General features: G+C 40.5%; 1 protein-coding gene and 1 long non-coding RNA gene across 5 annotated transcripts in view; one reads left to right on the top strand and one right to left on the bottom strand.

Annotated features, from left to right (window-relative positions):
• The window catches only part of LOC135966308 (uncharacterized), a 58,316-nt gene extending 44,357 nt beyond the window's left edge, over window positions 1–13,959 (bottom strand). For all 3 annotated transcript variants that reach the window (XR_010579539.2, XR_010579540.2, XR_012420512.1), the window contains exon 1: window positions 13,901–13,959. This is a non-coding gene — a long non-coding RNA (uncharacterized lncRNA). The remainder of the gene's footprint in view (window positions 1–13,900) is intronic.
• Window positions 13,960–14,090: 131 nt separating this feature from the next.
• Window positions 14,091–21,144, top strand: part of NDUFA12 (NADH:ubiquinone oxidoreductase subunit A12) — a 42,543-nt gene continuing 35,489 nt past the window's right edge. For both annotated transcript variants that reach the window (XR_012420511.1, XM_005571887.5), the window contains exons 1-2: window positions 14,091–14,193; window positions 14,956–15,038. Coding sequence is in view for 1 of the 2 variants with exons in the window: in XM_005571887.5 (XP_005571944.2) it covers window positions 14,108–14,193; window positions 14,956–15,038 (169 nt within the window). In the remaining variant the exon portion in view is untranslated. The remainder of the gene's footprint in view (window positions 14,194–14,955; window positions 15,039–21,144) is intronic.

Below are 21,144 nucleotides of genomic sequence, written 5' to 3'. Positions count from 1 at the left end.
CTTGAACTCCTGACCTCAAGTGATCTGCCCACCTCAGCCTCCCAAAATGCTGGGATTATAGGCGTGAGCCACCATGCCCAGCCAAGGTCTAACATTTTCAATACTAAGTTTAAGAAAGGGAAAATAGAAAAGGAAATTGTTAAATAATGTAAGAAACGTTCCACAAAAGGACACTAGTCTGTAGGTGGAAATGATCCATCATTATAAATTTTAAAGGATATACCATCTCGAAATCACAATATAGTCAAAGAAGACAACTGCTACTTTTAGCAGTATAAAGGAATAGATACTCTGAAGGCCTCTGATCTATTAGCTGAGTTCACCAAATTGGAGATGACTTCCTAAAGAAGGCTAAGGTTGTTTCAGGTCAGTAGTACCCTCTGCGTCCTGGCAGAAGCAAGTGTAAATCTTCTCTGGAGAAAATATTCACAACTGAGATCAGAAGTTGAGAAAGGAAATATTTTTGGCTTCATAGGCCATGCAATGTCTGTTAAAACGACTCAAAAAGTGCTAAAGTAACTATAGACAACATAGATGAGTGGCCATACCTGTGGTCCACTAAAACATACAAAAACAGGCAGTGGACTGGATTTGGCTCTTGGAGTATGGTTTACCAACCCTTAATTTAAAAATCTTGATATTCTCGCAGATTAGGCTCAACCAAATATGAGTACACAAAATTATCAAACTCACAAGGAAATAAGCAATACATAAAGACCCTCAGACAATATTAGATCTTAAAATTGTCACATGCAGAATGTAACTATATAATATGTTTTAAGGAGAAAAAAATGGAATCTAAAAGTAAACAAGAAACAGGAGCAGCAAAAATAACCAAGTAGATTTGAAAAGCCAAGAAACATTTAGAAAAAACTTACTGAACTTAAAAAATTAATGCACGGTGAAAGATGTCTTGAATGCATACATTTAACCCTAAGTTCCTTCTAAAACTGCATTAAACAGCTAAAGGTTTGTGGGTTATATATATATATTTTTTTAGACACAAAGTCTCACTATGTTGGCCAGGATAGAACTCCTGGGCTCAAGCTATGCTCCCACCTCAGCCTCCTGATTAGCTGGGACTATAGGTGTGAACTGCCACACCTGGTTTGCTTTATGGTTTTTGTTTGTTTTTTAATGCATCTTACAAAGACAAAAAAATGGGACAGAAATAAATGATAACCACAACTTTTTGAAAGCTAAAAATAGATTAGTAGTGATGATCCTAGCAAACCTGAGAAGGACTTTTTATCCTGCAGTGTGGAAAGCTGCGAAGCAATCTGATTTGTATCACAGATCCTCCAAAATGCTCTTGTACTGTGACATCTCTGGAAGGAAGGATGAAGGATTTGTTGAAAGTCTATTTTGGAAGCAAATACACACCCACTAGACTAATAAAATTTTAGTCTGGCAAAACCAAACGTAGAGTACGTGGAGTGAAATATGTGTGTTGGTGGGAGTGTTGATACAATAAATTCGGGAAAGATTTTGCATTAAATAGTAGAGTTGAACATGCATGAAATTATCTTAGAGAAACTCACACGTGTACCAGAGGACATACAAAAAATTCATGTCAGCATTGTAAGAGCAAAAAAGGAAAACTATTCAAATATCCATTGACAGGAGAATGGGTAAGTTAATTGTGGTATAATCACCCAATGGAATACTATGCAACACTAAAAAAGGAATAAACTGTAAACATGGGTGAATCCCCAAAATACAATGTTGTATTTTTTTTTTAAGCCCAAAAGTATACAAAACCATAATAACTGGTTTACTGAAAACAGGCAAATATACTGTTGAGAGGTATTTATGTGGGAAAGCTAATTTTGTGAAAGCAAAGGAAATATTAATACTAAATTAGAATACTAGTTACTTCTGAAGGGGTAGGAAGAGGATAAAAACAAAGAATATAAGGGGCTTGAAAAGTATTGACAGAGTTCTAACTATTTGCTTTTAAACAAGCCACCCCAAAACGTAATGGTTTAAAACAACATGTACTGTGTTCCTGAACATGCAACATGGACAGAGCTTGGAAGAGACAGCCTGTCTCTGCTTCTTTCAGCCACAGCTCACATAGTGAGGTTGAAATCTATGTAGTCATTCACTCACACGTCTGGAAATTGTTAGTGACTATTTGCTGGGACTTCAGGTGGAGCTGAAGCCAGAACACATACCTAGTCTTGTTTCCCTTCCTCACAACCTAGAGGCTAGGTTCCAAGAACAAGGGGTGAGAAGGCCACGTGGGAGCTCTGTTACCATTTCTTGCCTGGCATTAGAATTCATCCAGTGTCAGGCCGGGCACGGGGGCTCACACCTGTAATTCCAGCACTTTGGCCAAGGCGGGCAGATTGCCTGAGCTCAAGAGTTCAAGATCAGACGGCAACATGGCAAAATCCTATCTCTACAAAAAATACAAAAAAAAACCACACACACAAAAAAACCAGGCCTGGTGGCACGTGCCTGTGGTCCCAGCTACTTGGGAGGCTGAGGTGGAAGGATCACTTCAGCCTGGGAAGCGGAGGTTCTGTAAGCCAAGATAGCACCACTGCACTCCAGCCTGGGTGACAGAGCGAGACTCTGACTCAAAAAAAAAAAAAAGAACAAAAACACTAATTCAGTGTCTTCTGCTGCATTCAACTCATCGAAGAAGTCACAAAGGTCTGTGCTGCTGGAAAAGGAGGGGAAATAGACTCCACCTCCTGATGATGAAGTGGCAAACTTCTGGAAGAGCATATGGAACCAGAAATACCAGAAATATTTCCACCATTTGAGGGAAAAAATAGTGCATCTCAGCAGCCTCACTTGGAAACCCAGGTAGAGAAGGCTTACCTGGACAAGACTGGGGCCTAGGAGGTCAAGGGTGGTTTTCATCTTATGGAATTGTTTACAAATTGATACATAAAAAAATCATAAGAAGTTTAAAGGATTGTAACATCTTAAGCTGGGCATGGTGGTGCATGGCTGCCCTAGCTAGTCTGGAGGCTGAGGTGGGAGGATGGCTTGAGCCCAGAGTTGGTGGCTGCAGTGAGCTATGCTGGTGTCACTGTAGTCCAGCCTGGGTGACAGAGTGAGACCCTGTTTCTAAAATTTGGAAAAAAAAAAAAAAAAAAAAAAACAAGAAGGTATGATCTTGGACCTTCACACTTGTATGGGCAGGAGATGGCTAAAAAACTACTCAGCTGCAGACTGGACCCCATTTTGTGGGAAATGAAGGGTAACTTCCATGTGGCTGCTGGAGGAAGCGTTGAGAGAGGAAGTGCTGAGACAGGAAGTGCCAGGGAAAAGCCAGATGGTTGTTTCTAACCTACCCTCAGAAACCAAGCCACATTGCTTTCCATGTCATTTTATTTACTGATGCAAAGACCCACCCGCATTCAAGGGAAGATAAACTATGCCCCTTGACAGGAAAGTGGCAAGATTCTGGAAGAGTTTAGGGAATCAAAGCTGTTTTTTCAGCCATTTTTTGAAAACTTCAGTCTCTGATACTATTCTACTTATTAAGCTGATTGTAGATTCTTAAGATCAAATAGGCACTTTTGTATATTTCATGATATTTGATAGAAAAATAAATCCTTATGTAGAAAAAATGAGGTGCTCTTAGATCTCCACATCTCCTCCACAATTCCCTGTATCCAAGGGAGGGGAGTAAGCCCTTGAGAAGTTGTAAACACTAAATTGTCCTTACATGGATATGTAACAGAAAATTTAGTAAACTATATATGAAAAATGGGGCAGGAAGTTGGCGGGGGGACTGCAAAGTGTGAGGAGGGAAGTGTGTGAAAGCCCTAAAAGTCCTCACTTATGTGGAGAAGTCAACAAATAATGCCTAAAGTTGGAAAAAATCTAGAAATATTATAAGCATGTAATTTAGAAATATGGTAGTGAATAACCAAATAAGCTAAAAGGATTGGAAGTAGTTGTTGCTGGCAGTGGGCAATCAGTTCAGAAAATTGAACTATATGATTTCTTCAGTGAGGTACATATGTTCAATGTACTAAATTTAAGAGGGAAAATGATCAAAATGGATGAGCTAAATTGAAACTAAGATCATTGAAGAAAGAATTAAGACTTCTGGCAATGTTTGTTCACACGAACATGTCAGTATTATCCAACTGAATTCTGTATATCTCTTTAACTTTAGTTTGTTCTGTAATAACAATGTTGATATCAAGTTAATGACAAAAAAAAAATCAGAACAGGATACTATGAAAAAGAAGAGAGACTGGCCGGACACAGTGGCTCACGCCTGTAATCCCAACACTTTGGAAGTCCTGGCGGATCACGAGGTCAGGAGTTCGAGACCGGCCTGACCAACATGATGAAACCCTGTCTCTACTAAAAATACAAAAATTAGCTGGGCAGGGTGGAACGTGCCTGTAATCCTAGCTACTCGGGAGGCTAAGGGAGGAGAATTGCTTGAACCCAGGAGGCGGAGGTTGCAGTGAGCCAAGATTGCACCACTGCACTCTAGCCTGGGTGACAGCAAGATTCTGTCTCAAAAAAAAAAGATCAAAGAAAGAGTTCGTTCGTTCGTTCTTTCTCTCTCTCTTTCTTTCCTGTCTTTCTTTTCTTTCTTTCTTTCTCTTTCTCTTTCTTTCTTTCTCTCTCTCTCTCTCTCTCTCTTTCTGTGTTCTTTAAATAAAAAATCATGTTGAAAAAAATCTGTATCAGGATTGATGGACTGGACCCAGACAAGGAACAAATTAGTGAACTGGTACATAAATACAAAGAAATGGTTCAGAATGTAAAGCATAAAGATCAAAATGGAAAATATGCAGGTAAAATTAAAAAGATACAGGGGATCAATCCAGAAGGGCCAATGTTCACCTAATACCCAGATTTCAGAAAGAAGTAACAGAAAATGTAGGGGAAAATTATTTAAAACAATTTCTACTGCTAAAAATGACACATCTCCAAATTCAAAGATGATGCTGAATTCCAAAAAACATCAGCTACAAAAGCCCTAGATAAATCTTCATGAAATTTTAGAACTTTAAAGACAAATAGAAAAATCTGAAAAACTTCAAAAGATTAAAAAATAGATTTTTAACAAATGAATTTGTATCAGATTGGCAGCAGGATTCTCATCAACTATGTTAGAGGTCTGGGGGTTTTGTTTGAGACAGGGTCTCACTCTGACACTCAGGCTGGAGTGCAGTGGCCACAATCATAGCTCACTGCAACCTCAAACTCCTGGGCTATAGCAGTCCTCCTGCCTCACCCTCCCAAGTGGCTGAGACTATAGGCATACACCAGCACACCCAGCTAAATGTTAGACATTAGAGGGCAATGGAGGAATGCTTTCAGAGTTCTGTGAGGAAACTATTTTGAACCTAGGGTTTTATGTCCAGGTAAAGGATCAATCAAAGGAAATGTTATCTCCTACATGCATTTTTGAAAAAAGTCTCAAAAATGTGCTCTACCAAAACAAGCAAACAAACAAAAAAACAAGCAACCCTAAATGAGAGAATTCTAAGAAAGAAAAATATGCAGGATCCAAGATAAAATAAGACTCATTTATTCAGAAACACAATGAAAAGAAATCCCAGAATGATCATCCATTCATGCATGAGGCCTAAAGACAACTGATCAAAATTAGAACAGGAAGTCAGGATGTTCTGTGAAAAATTTGCTCAAGAAGGCATATGCCTCTATTGTTATTTAGAAGTAATTTATCAAACCTTTATTGAGTACTTATGATACACCAGGCACTGTGCTAAGTTTTTTATGTACCTTATTTAATGCCTACAGTGATCTCATGAGGTGGGTAATATTAACCCCATTTTACAAATGAGTAAACTAAGCTCAAGCAACTTGCTCAATATAGCTAATTAGTGATTGGTATGGTTTGGCTGTGTCCCCACCCAAATCTCATCTTGAATTGTAATCCTATAATCCCCACGTGTCATGGAAAGGATGCTTTAATTATGGGAGCAGTCACCCTCATGCTGTTCTCATGATAGTGGGTGAGTTCCCATGAGACCTGATGGTTTTATAAGGGGCTTTTCTCCCTTTTCCTCTGCACATCTCATTTCTGTCACCATGAGAAGAAGGATGTTTTTGCTTCCCCTTCTGCCTGATTGTAAGTTTCCTGAGGCCCCACCCCCAGGCATGCTGAACTGTGAGTCAATTAAGCCTCTTTCCTTTATAAATTACCCTGTCTCAGGTATGCCTTTATTAGCAGTGTGAGAATGTACTCATACAGTGATAGAGTTGAGATTTAAGCAACCATAAACCCTGGAGTAGGGGTCCCCAGAAGAAAGGCTGATTGCAGGTCCAGGGTAGGAAATGTATAAGATGAGTTGGGAACATCTTGTCACACCAAAAATAAAATAATGATAATAAAACTATCAAAGATGACTAGGTTTTATCTCAGAAAGTCAGGAACCAACCTGAAGAGGTATCTACTACCCAAAGATAAAACAATTTGGTAATTGATTAGAATAATAACTGCAATGGGTTGAAACACATCAAACATTTAAATCTATAAGTACATATTGTACTTTAAAAATGCTAGAGACACCAGGTGCAGTGGCATGTGCCTGTAATCCCAGCTACTTGGGAGGCTAAGATGGGAGGCTCATTTGAGCCCAGGAGCATATGACCAACCTGGGCAACATATTAAAACCCGGCTTCAGTTTGAAAAAAAAAAAAAAAAGCAAGGGATAACATAATCATAAAGAAAATACCTATAAAAGATACACAAAAGAAAATGAAGGAATGGCAAATTGCTACCAAAAAACCAATGAAACACAAAGGAAGGTAGCAAGAGAGGAAAGAGAGACATGAAATAACAGCAAAAAATACAGAAAACAATTAACAAAATGCCAGTAGTAAATCCTTCCCTGTCAGTAATTACTTTAAATGTACACGAATTAAACTCCCCAATCAAAAGACAGAGTAGGTGAACGGACCAAAAATAAATAAATAAATAAAAACCAAAAAACAAACAAACCAAAAACCCCACCAGGATCCAACTATATGCTCTCTGTAAGAGATTTACTTAGAGTAAATGTAAGGACACACATAGGTTGAAAGTGAAAAGACAGAAAAAGGATTTTTAATGCAAATAGTGACAAAAAAAGAGGAGTGGCCTCTTTTTTTCAAACAAAATAAACTTTTAGGTCAAAAACTGTCACAAGAGACAAAGTGATTACAAAATGATAAAAGAGTTAATCCACTAGGAAGATATAACAATTAAATATGCACCTAACATCAGAACACTCAAATATAGGAAGCAAACACTGACAGAATTAAGGAGAAACAGAAATAGTAACACAATAAAAGTAGTTTTCAAAACCCCACCTTCAATGATGGACATAGCAACCAGACAGAATATCAAAAAGGAAACAGAGGACTTGAACAATGCTGTAGAGTAATTTGACCTAACAGACATACAGATAACATTCCATCCAACAATGAGACAATTCACATTCTTGTCAAGCATACATGCAACATTGTCTGTGACAGATCACATATTAGGTCACAAAACAAGGTTTGATAAATTTTAAGATTGATATCATTCCAAGTATCTTTTCTGACTACAGTGGAATAAAGCTAGAAATCAAAAGCAAAGGGCTGGGCACAGTGGCTCACGCCTGTAATCCCGGTACTTTGGGAGGCCGAGGTGGGCTGATCACGAGGTCAGCAGTTTGAGACCAGCCTGGCCAACATAGTAAAACCTCGTCTCTACTAAAAATACAAAAATTAGCCAGGTGTGGTGGTGTGTGCCCGTAGTTCCAGCTACTCGGGAGGCCGAGGCAGGAGAATCACTTGAACGCAGGAGGTGGAGGTTGCAGTGAGCCAAGATCGCACCACTGCACTCCAGCCTGGCAACAGAGTGAGACTCTGTCTCAAATCAAACAAACAAAAATTTTAAATAAAGAAAAAAACATCTGAACAGATTCATAACTAGTAAGGAGATTAAATCAGTAATCAGAAACCTCCCAACAAAGAAAAGCCAAGGAACAGATACTTCATAGGAGAATTCCAGCAAACGTTTGAATTAATTGAAAATTTAATACCAATCCTTCTCAAATTCTTCCAGAAAATTAAAGAGAAGATAACACTTGGCCGGGCACAGTGGCTCACATCTGTAATCCCAGCACTCTGGGAGGCTGAGGTGAAAAGATCACTTAAGCCCAGGAGTTTGAGACCAGCCTGGACAACATAGTGAGACTCCATCTCATTTGAAGAGAAAAAGAAAGAAAGAAAGAGTGAAGGTAACACTTTTTTTTTTTTTTTCGAGATGGAGTTTCACTCTTGTTGCCCAGGCTGGAGTGCAATGGTGCGATCAGCTCACTGCAACCTCTACCTCCCAGGTACAAGCAATTCTCCTGCCTCAGTCTCCCGAGTAGCTAGGGTTACAGGCGCCCACCATCACACCTGGCTAAATTTTTGTATTTAGTAGAGACGGGGTTTCACCATGTTGGCCAGGCTGGTCTTGAACTCTTGACCTCGGGTGATCTACCTGCCTTGGCCTCCCGAAGTGCTGGGATTACAGGCAGGAGCCACTGCACCCGGCCAAAGTAACTCTTTTAAACTCTTTTTTTTTTTTTTTTTTTTTTTGAGACAGAGTTTCCCTCTGTCACCCAGATTGGAGTGTGATGGTGGAATCTCAGCTCACTGCAACCTCTGCCTCCCAGGCTCAAGCAGTTCCCATGTCTCAGCCTCCTGAGTAGCTGGGATTATAGGCACACAACACCAAGCCCAGCTAAGTTTTGTATCTGTATTTTTAGTATAGACAGGGTTTCGTCACATTGGCCAGGCTGGTCTTGAACTCCTGGACTCAAGTGATCCGCCCACCTCAGCCTCCTAAAGTGTTAGAATTAGAGGCGTGAGCCACCACAGCCAGACTAAACTCATTTTATGAGGCCAGCATTACACTGATACCAAAACCACAACAGATACAACAAGAAAACTATAGACCAATATCCCTGATGGATATTGATGTAAAAATCCTCGACGAAAATACTCACAAACTGAATTCAACAGCACATTAAAAGGATTATACGGCCAGGCATGGTAGCTTACTTCTGTAATCCAAGCACTTTGGGAGGTTGAGGTGGGCGGACCACCTGAGGTCAGGAGTTCAAGACCAGCCTGGCCAACATGGCAAAACCCTGTCTCTACTAAAAATACAAAAATTAGTCAAATGTAGTAGCAGGCACCTGTAGTCCCAGCTACCTGGGAGGCTGAGGCAGGAGAATCACTTGAATCCAGGAGACAGAGGTTGCAATAAGCTGAGATCGTGCCACTACACTCCAGCCTGGGCAACAGAGTAAGACTCTGTCTCAAAAAAAAAAAAAATGGATTATACACCATGGCCAAGTGGGACTTGACTTACTCCTGGAAAGCAAGGATGGTTCAACATATAAATATCAATCAGTGTAATGTACTACAAATGGTTTGCAACTGATCATGACTTGACTTACAATTTTTTTGTTTTATGATGGGTTTACTGGTGTTTACAATGCATTTTTTGTGTGTGTTTTTTTGTTTTGTTTTTCAGACAGGGTCTTACTCTGTCACCCAGGCTGGAATGCAGTGGCATGACCTTGGCTCACTGCAACCTTTGCTTCCCAGGTTCAAGCAATTCTCCAGCCTCAGCCTCACAGGTGCATGCTACCATGCCGATCTATTTTTTTTTTTTTTTTAATTTTTTGTAGAGATAGGGTTTCACTATGTTGCGCAGGCTGGTCTGGAACTTCTACGCTCAAAGCGATCTGCCTGACTCAGCCTCCCAAAGTGCTGGGATTACAGGTGTGAGCCACCCCACACATGGCCTCGGTGCATTTTTTATTTAGATTTTTATTTACAATGGGCATGTCAGAATGTAACACCATTGTAAGTTGAGAGGCACATTAACAGAAGGAAAAACAGAAACCATATTATCATTTTAATTGGTATAGAAAAAGCACTTGGCAAAAACACTCAACAAACTATGAATGAAAGGAAATTATCTCAACCTAATAAAGGCCATGTTTGAAAAGGCCACAGCTAACTTCATATTCAATAGTGAAGAACTGAAAGCTTTTCTTCTAAGATCAGGAACAAGGCAAGTGTGTACATTCTTGCTATTTCTATTCAACATATTACTAAAAACCCTTGCCAGAGCAATTAGGCAAAACATAAATAAATAAAAGCTGAAAATTGGAAAAGAAGGGCCAGGTACGGTGGCTCATGCCTATAATCCTAACACTTTGGGAGGTTGAGATAGGAAGATTGCTTGCTTGAGGCCAGAATTTCAAGATTAATCTGGGCAACACAGCAAGACCCTATCTCTACAAAAAACTTTTTAAAAAATTAGCCAGGCATGATGTTGCATGCTTGTAGTCCCAGCTGTTCATGAGGCTAAGGCAGGGGGATCACTTGAGCCCCGGCTTAGGTGACAGAGTGAAACCTTGCCTTAAAAAAAAAACAAAAAAGTAAAATTATCTCCATTAACAAATGACATGGTCTTATATGTGGAAAACCCTAAGGATTCCACCAAAAATTGGTTAGAACTAATAAATGAATTCAACAGAGTTGCAAGGTACAAAATCAACACACGAAAATCAGTTGCCTTCTAAACACTAACAGTGAACAACTCAAAAAGGAAATTAAGAAAACAATCACATTTAAAATAGCATCAAAAAGAATAAAATATTTAGGAATAACTTAATCAAGTAGGCAAAAGACTTATATATATACCGAAAACTACAAAAGTGCTGAAAGAAATTAGATGCAAATAAATGGAAAGACATTCATGTTTGTGGATTGGAAGACTTAATATTGTTAAAATTAAAATCCCATACTACCCAAAGTAAGTTACAGATTCATTGCAATACCTATCAAAATCCCAGTGCCATTTTTCTTTGCAGATTTTTAAAAAGTCATAAAATTCATATGGAATCTCAAAAGACCCTGAATAGACAAAACAATCTTAAGAAAAATAAAGCCGGAGGTCTTCCACTTCCTGACTTCAAAACATTGTGCAAAGATGCAGTAATCAAAACAGAGTGGTATTGGCATACGAACAGGCATATAGACCAATGGAATAGAATAGAGAACCCACTTTCTGACTTCAAAACATTGTGCAAAGATGCAGTAATCAAAACAGAGTGGTATTGGCATAAGAACAGACATATAGACCAATGGAACAGAATAGAGAACCTAGATATAAACTCTTAAGTATTTGGTCAAGTGATCTTTGACAAGGGTACCAAGGCTACATAGTGGGGAGAGAATAGTGTTGGGAAAACTGGATATCCACAAGCAAAAGAATGAAGTTCAACCTTTACCCTACACTATATACCAAAATTAACTCAAAATGGACTAAAGACCTAAATGTAAGACCTGAAACTATAAAACTCCTAGAAGAAAACAGGGGGGAAGCTTCATGACATTGGATTTAGCAGTGATTTCTCAGATACGATAACAAAAGCACAAAGTAAAAATAGACAACTGGGGCTACAATCAAACTTATAAACTTCTGTATAGCAAAGGACACAATCAACAGAATGAAAAGATGACCTAGGGAACGGGAGAAAATATCCACGATACATAAAGAATGCCTACAACTCAACAACAAAAAAACAAATAACCCGATTCAAAAATGGGCAAAGGACTTGAACAAACATTTCTCCAAAGAAGATATACAAATGGCCAACAAGCATATGAAAACATGGTTAACATCAATAATCAGGTAAATGCAAATCAAAACCACAATGAGGTATCACCTCATCACCCATTAGGATGGCCACTGTGAAAAACAAATGAACACAGGCTGGGCGCGGTGGTTCACGCCTGTAATCCCAGCACTTTGGGAGGCCGAGGCGGGTGGATCACCTGAAGTCAGGAGTTCGAGATCAGCTTGGCCAACATGGTGAAACCTCGTCTCTACTAAAATTACAAAAATTAGCTGGGGGTGGTGGCGGACACCTGTAATCCCAGCTACTCGGGAGGCTGAGGCAGGAGAATCGCTTGAACTAAAAAACTCGGGAGGCGGAGGTTGCAGTGAGCTGAGATCACACCACTGCACTCCAGCCTGGGCCACAGAGTTAAGACTCTGTCTCAGAACAAACAAACAAACATACAAACAAACACAGAAAATATCTAGTGTTGGTGAGGAGGTGGAGAAGTTGGAACCTTTGTGCATTGTTGTCAGTAATGTGAAATGGTGCTGCTGCCATGGAAAACAGTATGGGGATTCCTACAAGAATAAAAAATAAAATTTCCATATGATCTAGCAATCCACTTCTGGGTGTATATCCAAAAGAACTGAAAACAGGATCTTAAAGATATCTGCACACTTGTGTTCATTGCAGCATTATTCACAATAGCCAAGAGGCAGAATCAACAGAAATGTTTATGGACAGATAACTGGGTGGCATATATATATACAGTGGAATATTATTCAACATTTATAAAAAGAAGAAAATCCTGTCATATAGTACAATATGGATGAGCCTTGTGGATATCATGCTGAGTGAAACAAGCCAGGTCCTAAAAGACAAACACCTCATGATTCTACTTATATCAAGTATCTAAATTAAACTCTTTTTTTTTTTTTTTTTTTTGAGACGGAGTCTCGCTGTGTCGCCCAGGCTGGAGTGCAGTGGCCGGATCTCAGCTCACTGCAAGCTCTGCCTCCCGGGTTTTTACGCCATTCTCCGGCCTCAGCCTCCCGAGTAGCCGGGACTACAGGCGCCCGCCACCTCGCCCGGCTAGTTTTTTGTATTTTTTAGTAGAGACGGGGTTTCACCGTGTTAGCCAGGATGGTCTCGAACTCCTGACCTCGTGATCCGCCCGTCTCGGCCTCCCAAAGTGCTGGGATTACAGGCTTGAGCCACCGCGCCCGGCCTAAACTCTTAGAAACAGAAGTAGAATGGTGGTTGGCAGGGGATGGAGAAGAGGAAAAAGTTGTTCCATGGATACAAAGTTTCTGTTTTGCAAGAAGAGTAAGTTCTAGAGATCTGTTGTGCAATAATGTGCATGTAGTTAACACTACAGTACACTTAAAAATGGTTAAAATGGTAAATTTTTTATTTTGTGTTTTTAACCACCACTACCAAAAAAAAAAAAAAAAAAAAAAAAAAGCTAAGTAAATAAATTGTTACTTTGAAAACATACATAAGGGAAAGAATTGGCTGGGTGTCGTGGCTTACACCTGTAATCCCAGCACTTTGAGAGGCTGAGGCAGGAGGATCAATTGAGGCCAGAGTTCAAGACCAACCTGGGCAACATAGCAAGACATCTATCTCTGAAAAACAACAACAACAAAATTAGCCAGGGGTGGTGGTACATACTTAAATGGGAGGATTGCTCGAGCACAGGACTTTGAGGCTGCAGTGAGCTATGATCACACCGCTGTATTTCAGCCTGGGTGACAGAGTGAAAGCCTGTCTCTAAAATTTAAAAAAAAAGTAAGAGAATCAAGCACCTATACTGCCTTTCCTATATTAATTGTATCTCAGGAACCAAATAGTTGAAGGGAGGTTTATCTTTGTAGAACTGTGGTTAACAAATGAAGTAACATTGAAATTATTTAGGCTCAATCGATGGTCCCATCTCAGCCTCAGCCTACCGAGTAGCTGGGACTACGGGCACGCGCCACCACATCCAGCTAATTTTTCTTTTTTTTTCTTTTTTCTTTTTGGTAGAGACAGAGTTCTCACTGTGTTGGCGAGGCTGGTCTCGAACTCCTGGGCTCAAGCGATCCTCCCAACCCGACCTCCCAAAGTGCTGGGATTACACGAGTGAGCCATCGCGCCCACCAAAGCCAATTATTTTTAGATAAGGAAACTGAAATTCCCAAAGGAGGAATTCCCGTGTGGGGAAACCTCGTCTACGTGAGCTTTCCAGCATATGCCGGCCTTCTAGATTTAACCTCTGAAAACTCTAAAGTTTAAGGTACCTTTGCTTCCAGGGGAAACCAATTCTGCCTACTTGGGAAGCCAGAACAAGACCGTGTAGGAAAGCCCTAGCTCTGCGCAGGCGCAGAGCCACCGCGTCTGGCGTTCGCGTGGGAACCTTCTGGGCTTGGGCTTCCTGCGGCTGAGTGGCGGCTTCCATCCGGTAGGTTTTGCTTGGCGCACCCGGGAGGCGGGGCCTGCGGGGCAAGATGGAGTTGGTGCAGGTCCTGAAACGCGGGCTGCAGCAGTTCACCGGCCACGGCGGTCTCCGAGGCTATCTACGGGCTCTTTTCAGGTAGGCGGCCAGAGCCATGCTTTTGGCCTCTGGGGCTATACTTTTGCTGGCTGATTTATTGGAAGGGGGCCCACGCTCGGGTCACTTTGGAGAATCCACAGCTCTTGTCAAGGACAAGCGCCCCAATCTCTGCCTTGCCACCCCCAGGCTGGTCTCTGTTGCGTATCTCCCCGAGACAAGACCGAAGCTCTCTGTAGAGTCAGAGCTGTGACACGGAGGCAAGGGCATCTGGGCTGCACTCTTTTCCCACGCCCTGGAGAGTAATGAGCATTACAAGACATTAACTCAGTGACCTTGGTAAAGTTTTTTTTAATCCTTGCACTGCCGTACCCTCTCTGTAAGGCGTTGAAGGTAATAATAATGGTCGTCCTGACATTCACTGATCCCAGGAGCAGCATAGTTACGCGGAAACCTAAATGAAGACCCAGAGTGGAATGAAAGAGCCTGGAGACCTTCGTATCGTTGTAAGATGAAATACTTTGGCTTTTTGATTTCCTGAAGGTTTTACTAACTCCAGTGCCTCCTGGCTGAGGGATAGTAGATACAAGTAGTCCTGTAATCTGAAGGGACTACATTTATATTTTTAGTATAATTTGGGCACATCAGTTGTCAATTCATCTTTTCCCATCCCCAGCACTTCTTCGTTTTGCTAGTTGATGCAGCAGCCCTTGTGTCTGAAAGTTGTTACTCTCACTTTATTTCCGTTTATGTTTTGAACTAAGAATCATTCTAAAATGTCTGTTTTCTTTTGGGTATTCACAGGACAAATGATGTGAAGGTTGGTACATTAGTGGGGGAAGACAAATATGGAAACAAATACTACGAAGACAACAAGAAATTTTTTGGTGAGTGCAGTATTTTTTAGTATGAATAATTGGATTGGGATTGGCATTTGATTTGAGTCTGTTTTCCATATTTTGCAAGGAGCTTTTACAAAACACTTGGAAAAGGATGAAAAACTCAATAGAAAATGAAAAAAGATAATTTACAGAAAAAAGAAAAGTAAATAGCCAATGAAGGTATGGAAAAATGTTCATTCTCACTTGCAACAACAGAAATGCAAGTTTAAAAACAGTGTTACATATTTTTCACCTATCACATTTTGAAGTGTTTTTCTTTTCTTTTTTTTTTTTCTTTTTTTTTTGAGACGGAGTCTCGCTCTGTTGGCCAGGCTGGAGTGCAGTGGCGCGATCTCGGTTCACTGCAACCTCCGTCTCCTGGGTTCCAGCAATTCTCCTGCCTCAGCCTCCCTGAGTAGCTGGGACCACAGGCGCACGCCACCATGGCAGGCTAATTTTTGTATTTTTTAGTAGAGATGGGGTTTCACCATATTGGCCAGGCTAGTCTTGAACTCCTGACCTCGTGATCCACCCACCTTGGCCCCCACAAAGTGCTGGGATTACAGGTGTGAGCCACTGTGCCCAGCCTTGAGTATTCAATCTGATAAATCCCAGTGTGGGCAAAGCCATAGAAATATATAGGTTAATGCAGTCTTTTTGGAGGGATAATTTGGTAACATTTATAAAAATTTACATTGCACACATCCTTTGTCTCAGCACTTCCACTTTTAACTACTAATTCCGCTGGGCGTGGTGGCTCACGCCTGTAATCCCAGCACTTTGGGAGACCGAGGCGGGCGGATCATGAGGTCAGGAGATCGAGACCATCCTGCCCAACATGGTAAAACCCAGTCGCTAGTAAAAATAAAAAATTAGCTGGACGTGGTGGCGTGTGCCTGTAATCCCAGCTACTTGGGAGGCTGAAGCAGGAGAATTGCTTGAACCGGGGAGTCGGAGGTTGCAGTGAGCTGAGATCCCACCACTCTACTCCAGTCTGGTGACAGTGAGACTCTATCTCAGAAGAAAAAAAAAAAAAAAAAAAAAAAAATTCTGCAAATATTCTTGCAAACCAAACACGCATCACAGCATTGTTTTATTTTTTTTTATTATTATTATTTTTTGAGACGGAGTCTGGCTCTGTTGCCCAGGCTGGAGTGCAGTGGCTGGATCTCAGCTCACTGCAAGCTCCGCCTCCCGGGTTCACGCCATTCTCCTGCCTCAGCCTCCCGAGTAGCTGGGAGTACAGGCGCCCGCCACCTCGCCCGGCTAATTTTTTTTTGTATTTTCGTAGAGACGGGGTTTCACCGTGTTAGCCAAGATGGTCTCGATCTCCTGACCTCGTGATCCGCCCGTCTCAGCCTCCCAAAGTCCTGGGATTACAGGCTTGAGCCAACGCGCCCGGCCGCATTGTTTTATTATAGTTTTAAATTTTATTTATTTATTTATTTTTGGTGTCTCGCTCTGTCACCCAGGCTAGAGTGCAGTGACTCGATCATGGCTCACAACAGCCTCAACTTTCTGGGCTCAACCTGTCCTCCTATCTCAGCCACCCAGGTAGCTGGGATTACAGGCATGTGTCACCATGCCTGGCTAATTGTTTAAAAAAATTTTTTTTTGGAGAGACTGGGTCTTGCTCTGTTTCTTAGGCTAGTCTTGAATTCCTAGGCTAAGGTGAGCCTCCCACCTCAGCCTCCCAAAGTGCTGGAATTACAGGTGTGAGTCACTGTGCCCGGCCGCAGCATTTTTGTTTGTTTTTGTTGTTGTTTTTTTGAGACAGGGTCTCACTCTGTTGCCTAAGCTGGAGGCAGTGGTGTGATCTTGGCTCCTTGCAGCCATGACCTCCTGGGCTCCAGCCTTCCTCCTGCCTCAGCCTCCTGTGTAGCTGGGACCACAGTCATGCACCACCACACCTTGTTAATTTTTTAATTTTTTTAAGAGACGGGGTCTCACTTTGTTCCCCAGGCTAGTCTTGAACTCCTGGGCTTAAGCCATCCTCCTGTCTCAGCCTCCCAAAGTGCTGGGATCCCGAGCATGAGCCACCATGCTAGTAAATTTTAAAAGCAACATTAGTGTGTGTAAGTTGGATACTGGTGAATTAAACATTTTTTTAGAATACTTTGTTGTTAAGAATGATATAAACCTATAAATTTAATATAGAGAGATGTCAAAGATGTGTAATATAAAAAAATTCCGGTTGCAGAACAATGTTTGGTATCCTCAAAAGGAGAAAATACATGCTTTTTGTGTGCATGTTAAATTTTGGAAGGAAACTCAATAAACTCATAGAATCAGATGGTAGAGATTCAACATTCTGCCCCTCCACTTTATAACTTTGTAACCCGGTTAACTTAATTAACTTCCCTAACCCTCAGTTTTCTCATCTGTAAAGTAGAATAATAATAATAAGTGCCTCATAAAGCTGTATTAAAAGATGAAAAGTGAATGGGAGGAACTTACCGTGATATAGGGTTTCTCAGCCTCAGCAGTGTTAACACTATGGGGCAGATAATTCTTTCTTTTCATTTTTTGTTTTTTTATTTCAATAGTTTTTGGGGTACAGGTGGTTTTTGGTTGCATGGATAAGTTTTGTTTGTTTGTTTTTTTGAGATGGAGTCTCACTCTGTCGTCTAGGCTGGAGTGCAGTGGCGTGATCTCGGCTCACTGCAAGCTCCGCCTCCCGAATTCATGCCATTCTCCTGCCTCAGCCTCCGAGTAGCTGGGACTACAGGCGCCCGCCGCCACGCCCAGCTAATTTTTTTTGTATTTTTAGTAGAGACGGAGTTTCACTGTGTTAGCCAGGATGGTCTTGATCTCCTGACCTCGTGATCTGCCCGCCTCGGCCGCCTAGAGTGCTGGGATTACAGGTGTGAGCCACTGTGCCTGGCCTACATGGATAAGTTTTTTAGTGGTGAGTTCTGAGATTTTGGTATACTTGTCACCTGAGCAGTGTTACACTGTATCCAGTATGTAGTCTTTTATCCCCTTGAGTCCCCAAAGTCCTTTATATCATTCTTATACCTTGGCATCCTCATAGCTTAGTTCCCACTTATAAGTGAGAACGTACGATATTTGGTTTTCCATTCCTGAGTTACTTCACTTAGAATAATGCCCTCCAGCTCCATCCAAGTTGCTGCAAAAGCCATTATTGCTTTCTGTTTTATGGCTGAATAGTACTCCATGGTGTATATATACCACATTTTCTTTGTCCACTCATTCATTGGTGGGCATTTAGGTTGGTTCCTTATTTTTGCAATTGCAAATTGTGCTGCTATACACATGTGTATGCACGTGTCTTTTTCATGTAATGACTTATTTTTCTTTGGGTAGATACCCAGTAGTGGGATTGCTGGATCGAATGGTAGTTCTGCCTTCAGTTCTTTAAGGAATCTCCTTACTGTTTTCCATAGTGATTGTACTAGTTTACATTCCCAACAGCAGTGTAAAAGTGTTCCCTTTTCACCACATCCACACTACCATCTATTATTTTTTGAATTTTTAATTATGGCCATTCTTGCAGGAGTAAAGTGCTATCTCATTGTGGTTTTAATTTGCATTTCCCTGATAATTAGTGATGTTGAGCATTTTTTTCATAGGTTTATTAGCTGTTTGTATGTCTTCTTTTGAGAATTGTCTATTCATGTCCTTTGTCCACTTTCTGATGGTATTGTTTTTTTCTTACTGATTTGTGTGAGTTCCTTGTAGATTCTGGACATTAGTCCTTTGTCTAATGCATAGTTTGCAAATATTTTCTCCCACTTTGTGGTTGTCTGTTTACTCTGCTGATTATTTCTTTTGCTGTACAGAAGCTTTTTAGTTTAATTAGGTACCATTTATTTTTGTTTTTGTTGCATTTGGGTTCTTAGTTATGACTTCCTTGCCTAAACCAGCGTCTGAAAGAGTTTTTCTGAAGTGATATTCTAGAATTTTTATGTTTTCAGGTCTTAGATTTAACTCTTTGATCCATCTTGAGTTGATTTTTGTATAAGGTGAGAGATGAGGATCCACTTCCATTTTTCTACATGTGGCTTGCTAGTTTTTTCAACACCATTTGTTGAATAGGGTGTCTTTTCCCCACTTTATGTTTTTGTTTGCTTTGTTGAAGATCAGTTGGCTGTGAGTATTTGGCTTTATTTCTGAGTTCTCTGTTCTGTTCCATTGGCCTATTTTATACCAGTAGCATACTGTTTTGGTAACTGTAGCCTCATAGTATAATTTGAAGTCGGGTAATGTGGAGTCTCGAGATTTGTTCTTTTTGCTTAGTATTGCTTTGGCTATGTGGCCTCATTTTTGGTTCCATATGAATTTTAAAATTGTTTTTTCTAGTTCTGTGAAGAACGATGATGGTATTTTGATGGGAATTACATTGAATCTGTAGATGGCTTTGGGCCGTGTGGTCATTTTCACAATATTGATTATGCCCATCCATGAGCATGGGGTATGTTTCCATTTATTTGTGTCATCTATGATTTCTTTCAGCAGTGTTTTTTAGTTTTCCTTGTAGAGATCTTTCACCTCCATGGTTAAGTATATTCCTAAGTATTTTATTTTATTTTTTGCAGCTGTTGTAAAAGGGATGGAGTTCTTGATTTGATTCTCAGCATGGTTGTTGTTGGTGTATAGCTGTGCTACTGATTTGTGTACATTGATTTAGTATCCTGAAACTTTGCTGGATTTATTTATCAGGTCTAGGAGCTTTCTGCATGAGTCTTTAGGCTTTTCTAAGTATATGATCGTATCATCAACAAACAGCGACAGTTTGACTTCCTCTTTTTAAATTTGGATGCACTTTATTTCTTTCCCTTATGCAGTTGCTCTGGCTATGACTTCCAGTACTACGTTGAATAGAAGTGCTGAACGTGGGCATCCTTGTCTTGTTCCAGTTCTCAGGGCGAATGCTTTCAGCCTTTCCCCATTCAGTATGACATTTGCTGTGGGTTTGTCATATGTGGCTTTTATTACTTTGAGGTATGTCCCTTCTGTGCCAATTTTGTTGAGGGCTTTTATCATAGAGGAATGCTGGATTTTATCGAATACTTTTTCTGCATCTGGTGAGATGATCATACAATTTTTATTTTTAATTCTATTTATGTGGTATATCACATTTATTGACTTGGGTATGGTAAACCATCCCTGCATCCCTAGTATTAAACTCACTTGATCATGATGTATGATTATCTTTTTGGTATGCTGTTGGATTTGGCTAGCTAATATTTTGTTGAGGATTTGTGTATCTGCATTCATCAGGGATATTGGTTTGTAGTTTTCTTTTTTTGGGACAGATAATTCTTTGTTGTGAGGGGCTGTCCTGTGCATCATAGAATGACCAGCAGCCGCGGCCCTGACTGACAACCAAAAATGTCCCAGGCATTGCCAAATGTCCCCTTGGGGGCAAAATTTCCAACTCTTAAGAACCACTGGCCTAATGCTTGGCACATAATAAGTGCTCAGTCAATATTAGCACTGTGACTGCTACTATTTTTTTTACAGTTTGAGTATCCCTTACCTGAAATGCTTGGGACCACAAATATTTCAGATTTTAGATTTTTTGGATTTTGGAATATTTGCATTATATGTCCCAGTTTAGCATCCCTAATCTGAAATCTGAAATGCTCTAATGAGCATTTCTTTTGAGTGTCATGCCAGCACACAAAAAAAAAGTTTCCAATCTTGGAGCTTTTGGAATTAGAGACACCCAACCTGTACCTTCTTGAATTGTTGAATTTTCTCCCATGTGCATTTTTTACTTTTATAATAATAAAAAAATACTCTCTTGATTGAGATGAAAAGTATCAAAGAGGAAAAAGCAATTAGTCTTCATCCAGGGGAACAATGTATAATGTGAAATATAATTACCTAGCATTTATTGAGTGATTACCATGTGCTAGGTGCTGTGCTAAACAAAAACATACATTATCTACTTTAATCTTCAACATCTCCTTGAGATAGGCACTTTTGTGCTCCCTATGCCCCCATTTTACAGATGAAGAAGGTAAGTCATTGAGCAGTTAGGAATATTTCTCAGGAATGTGTAAACCATGTGTGGTTGCTTTGGATGCATGTTGGTCTATAAGAAGTAAACATCTGATGTACTCTGTTATTTATGTGTGTGCGT

The sequence above is a fragment of the Macaca fascicularis genome, chromosome 11 (genome assembly GCF_037993035.2).
Source record: "Macaca fascicularis isolate 582-1 chromosome 11, T2T-MFA8v1.1".
Lineage (NCBI taxonomy): Eukaryota > Metazoa > Chordata > Mammalia > Primates > Cercopithecidae > Macaca > Macaca fascicularis.
Note: the sequence above shows the minus strand (reverse complement) of the source record. Positions and strands in the feature narration are given on the sequence as shown.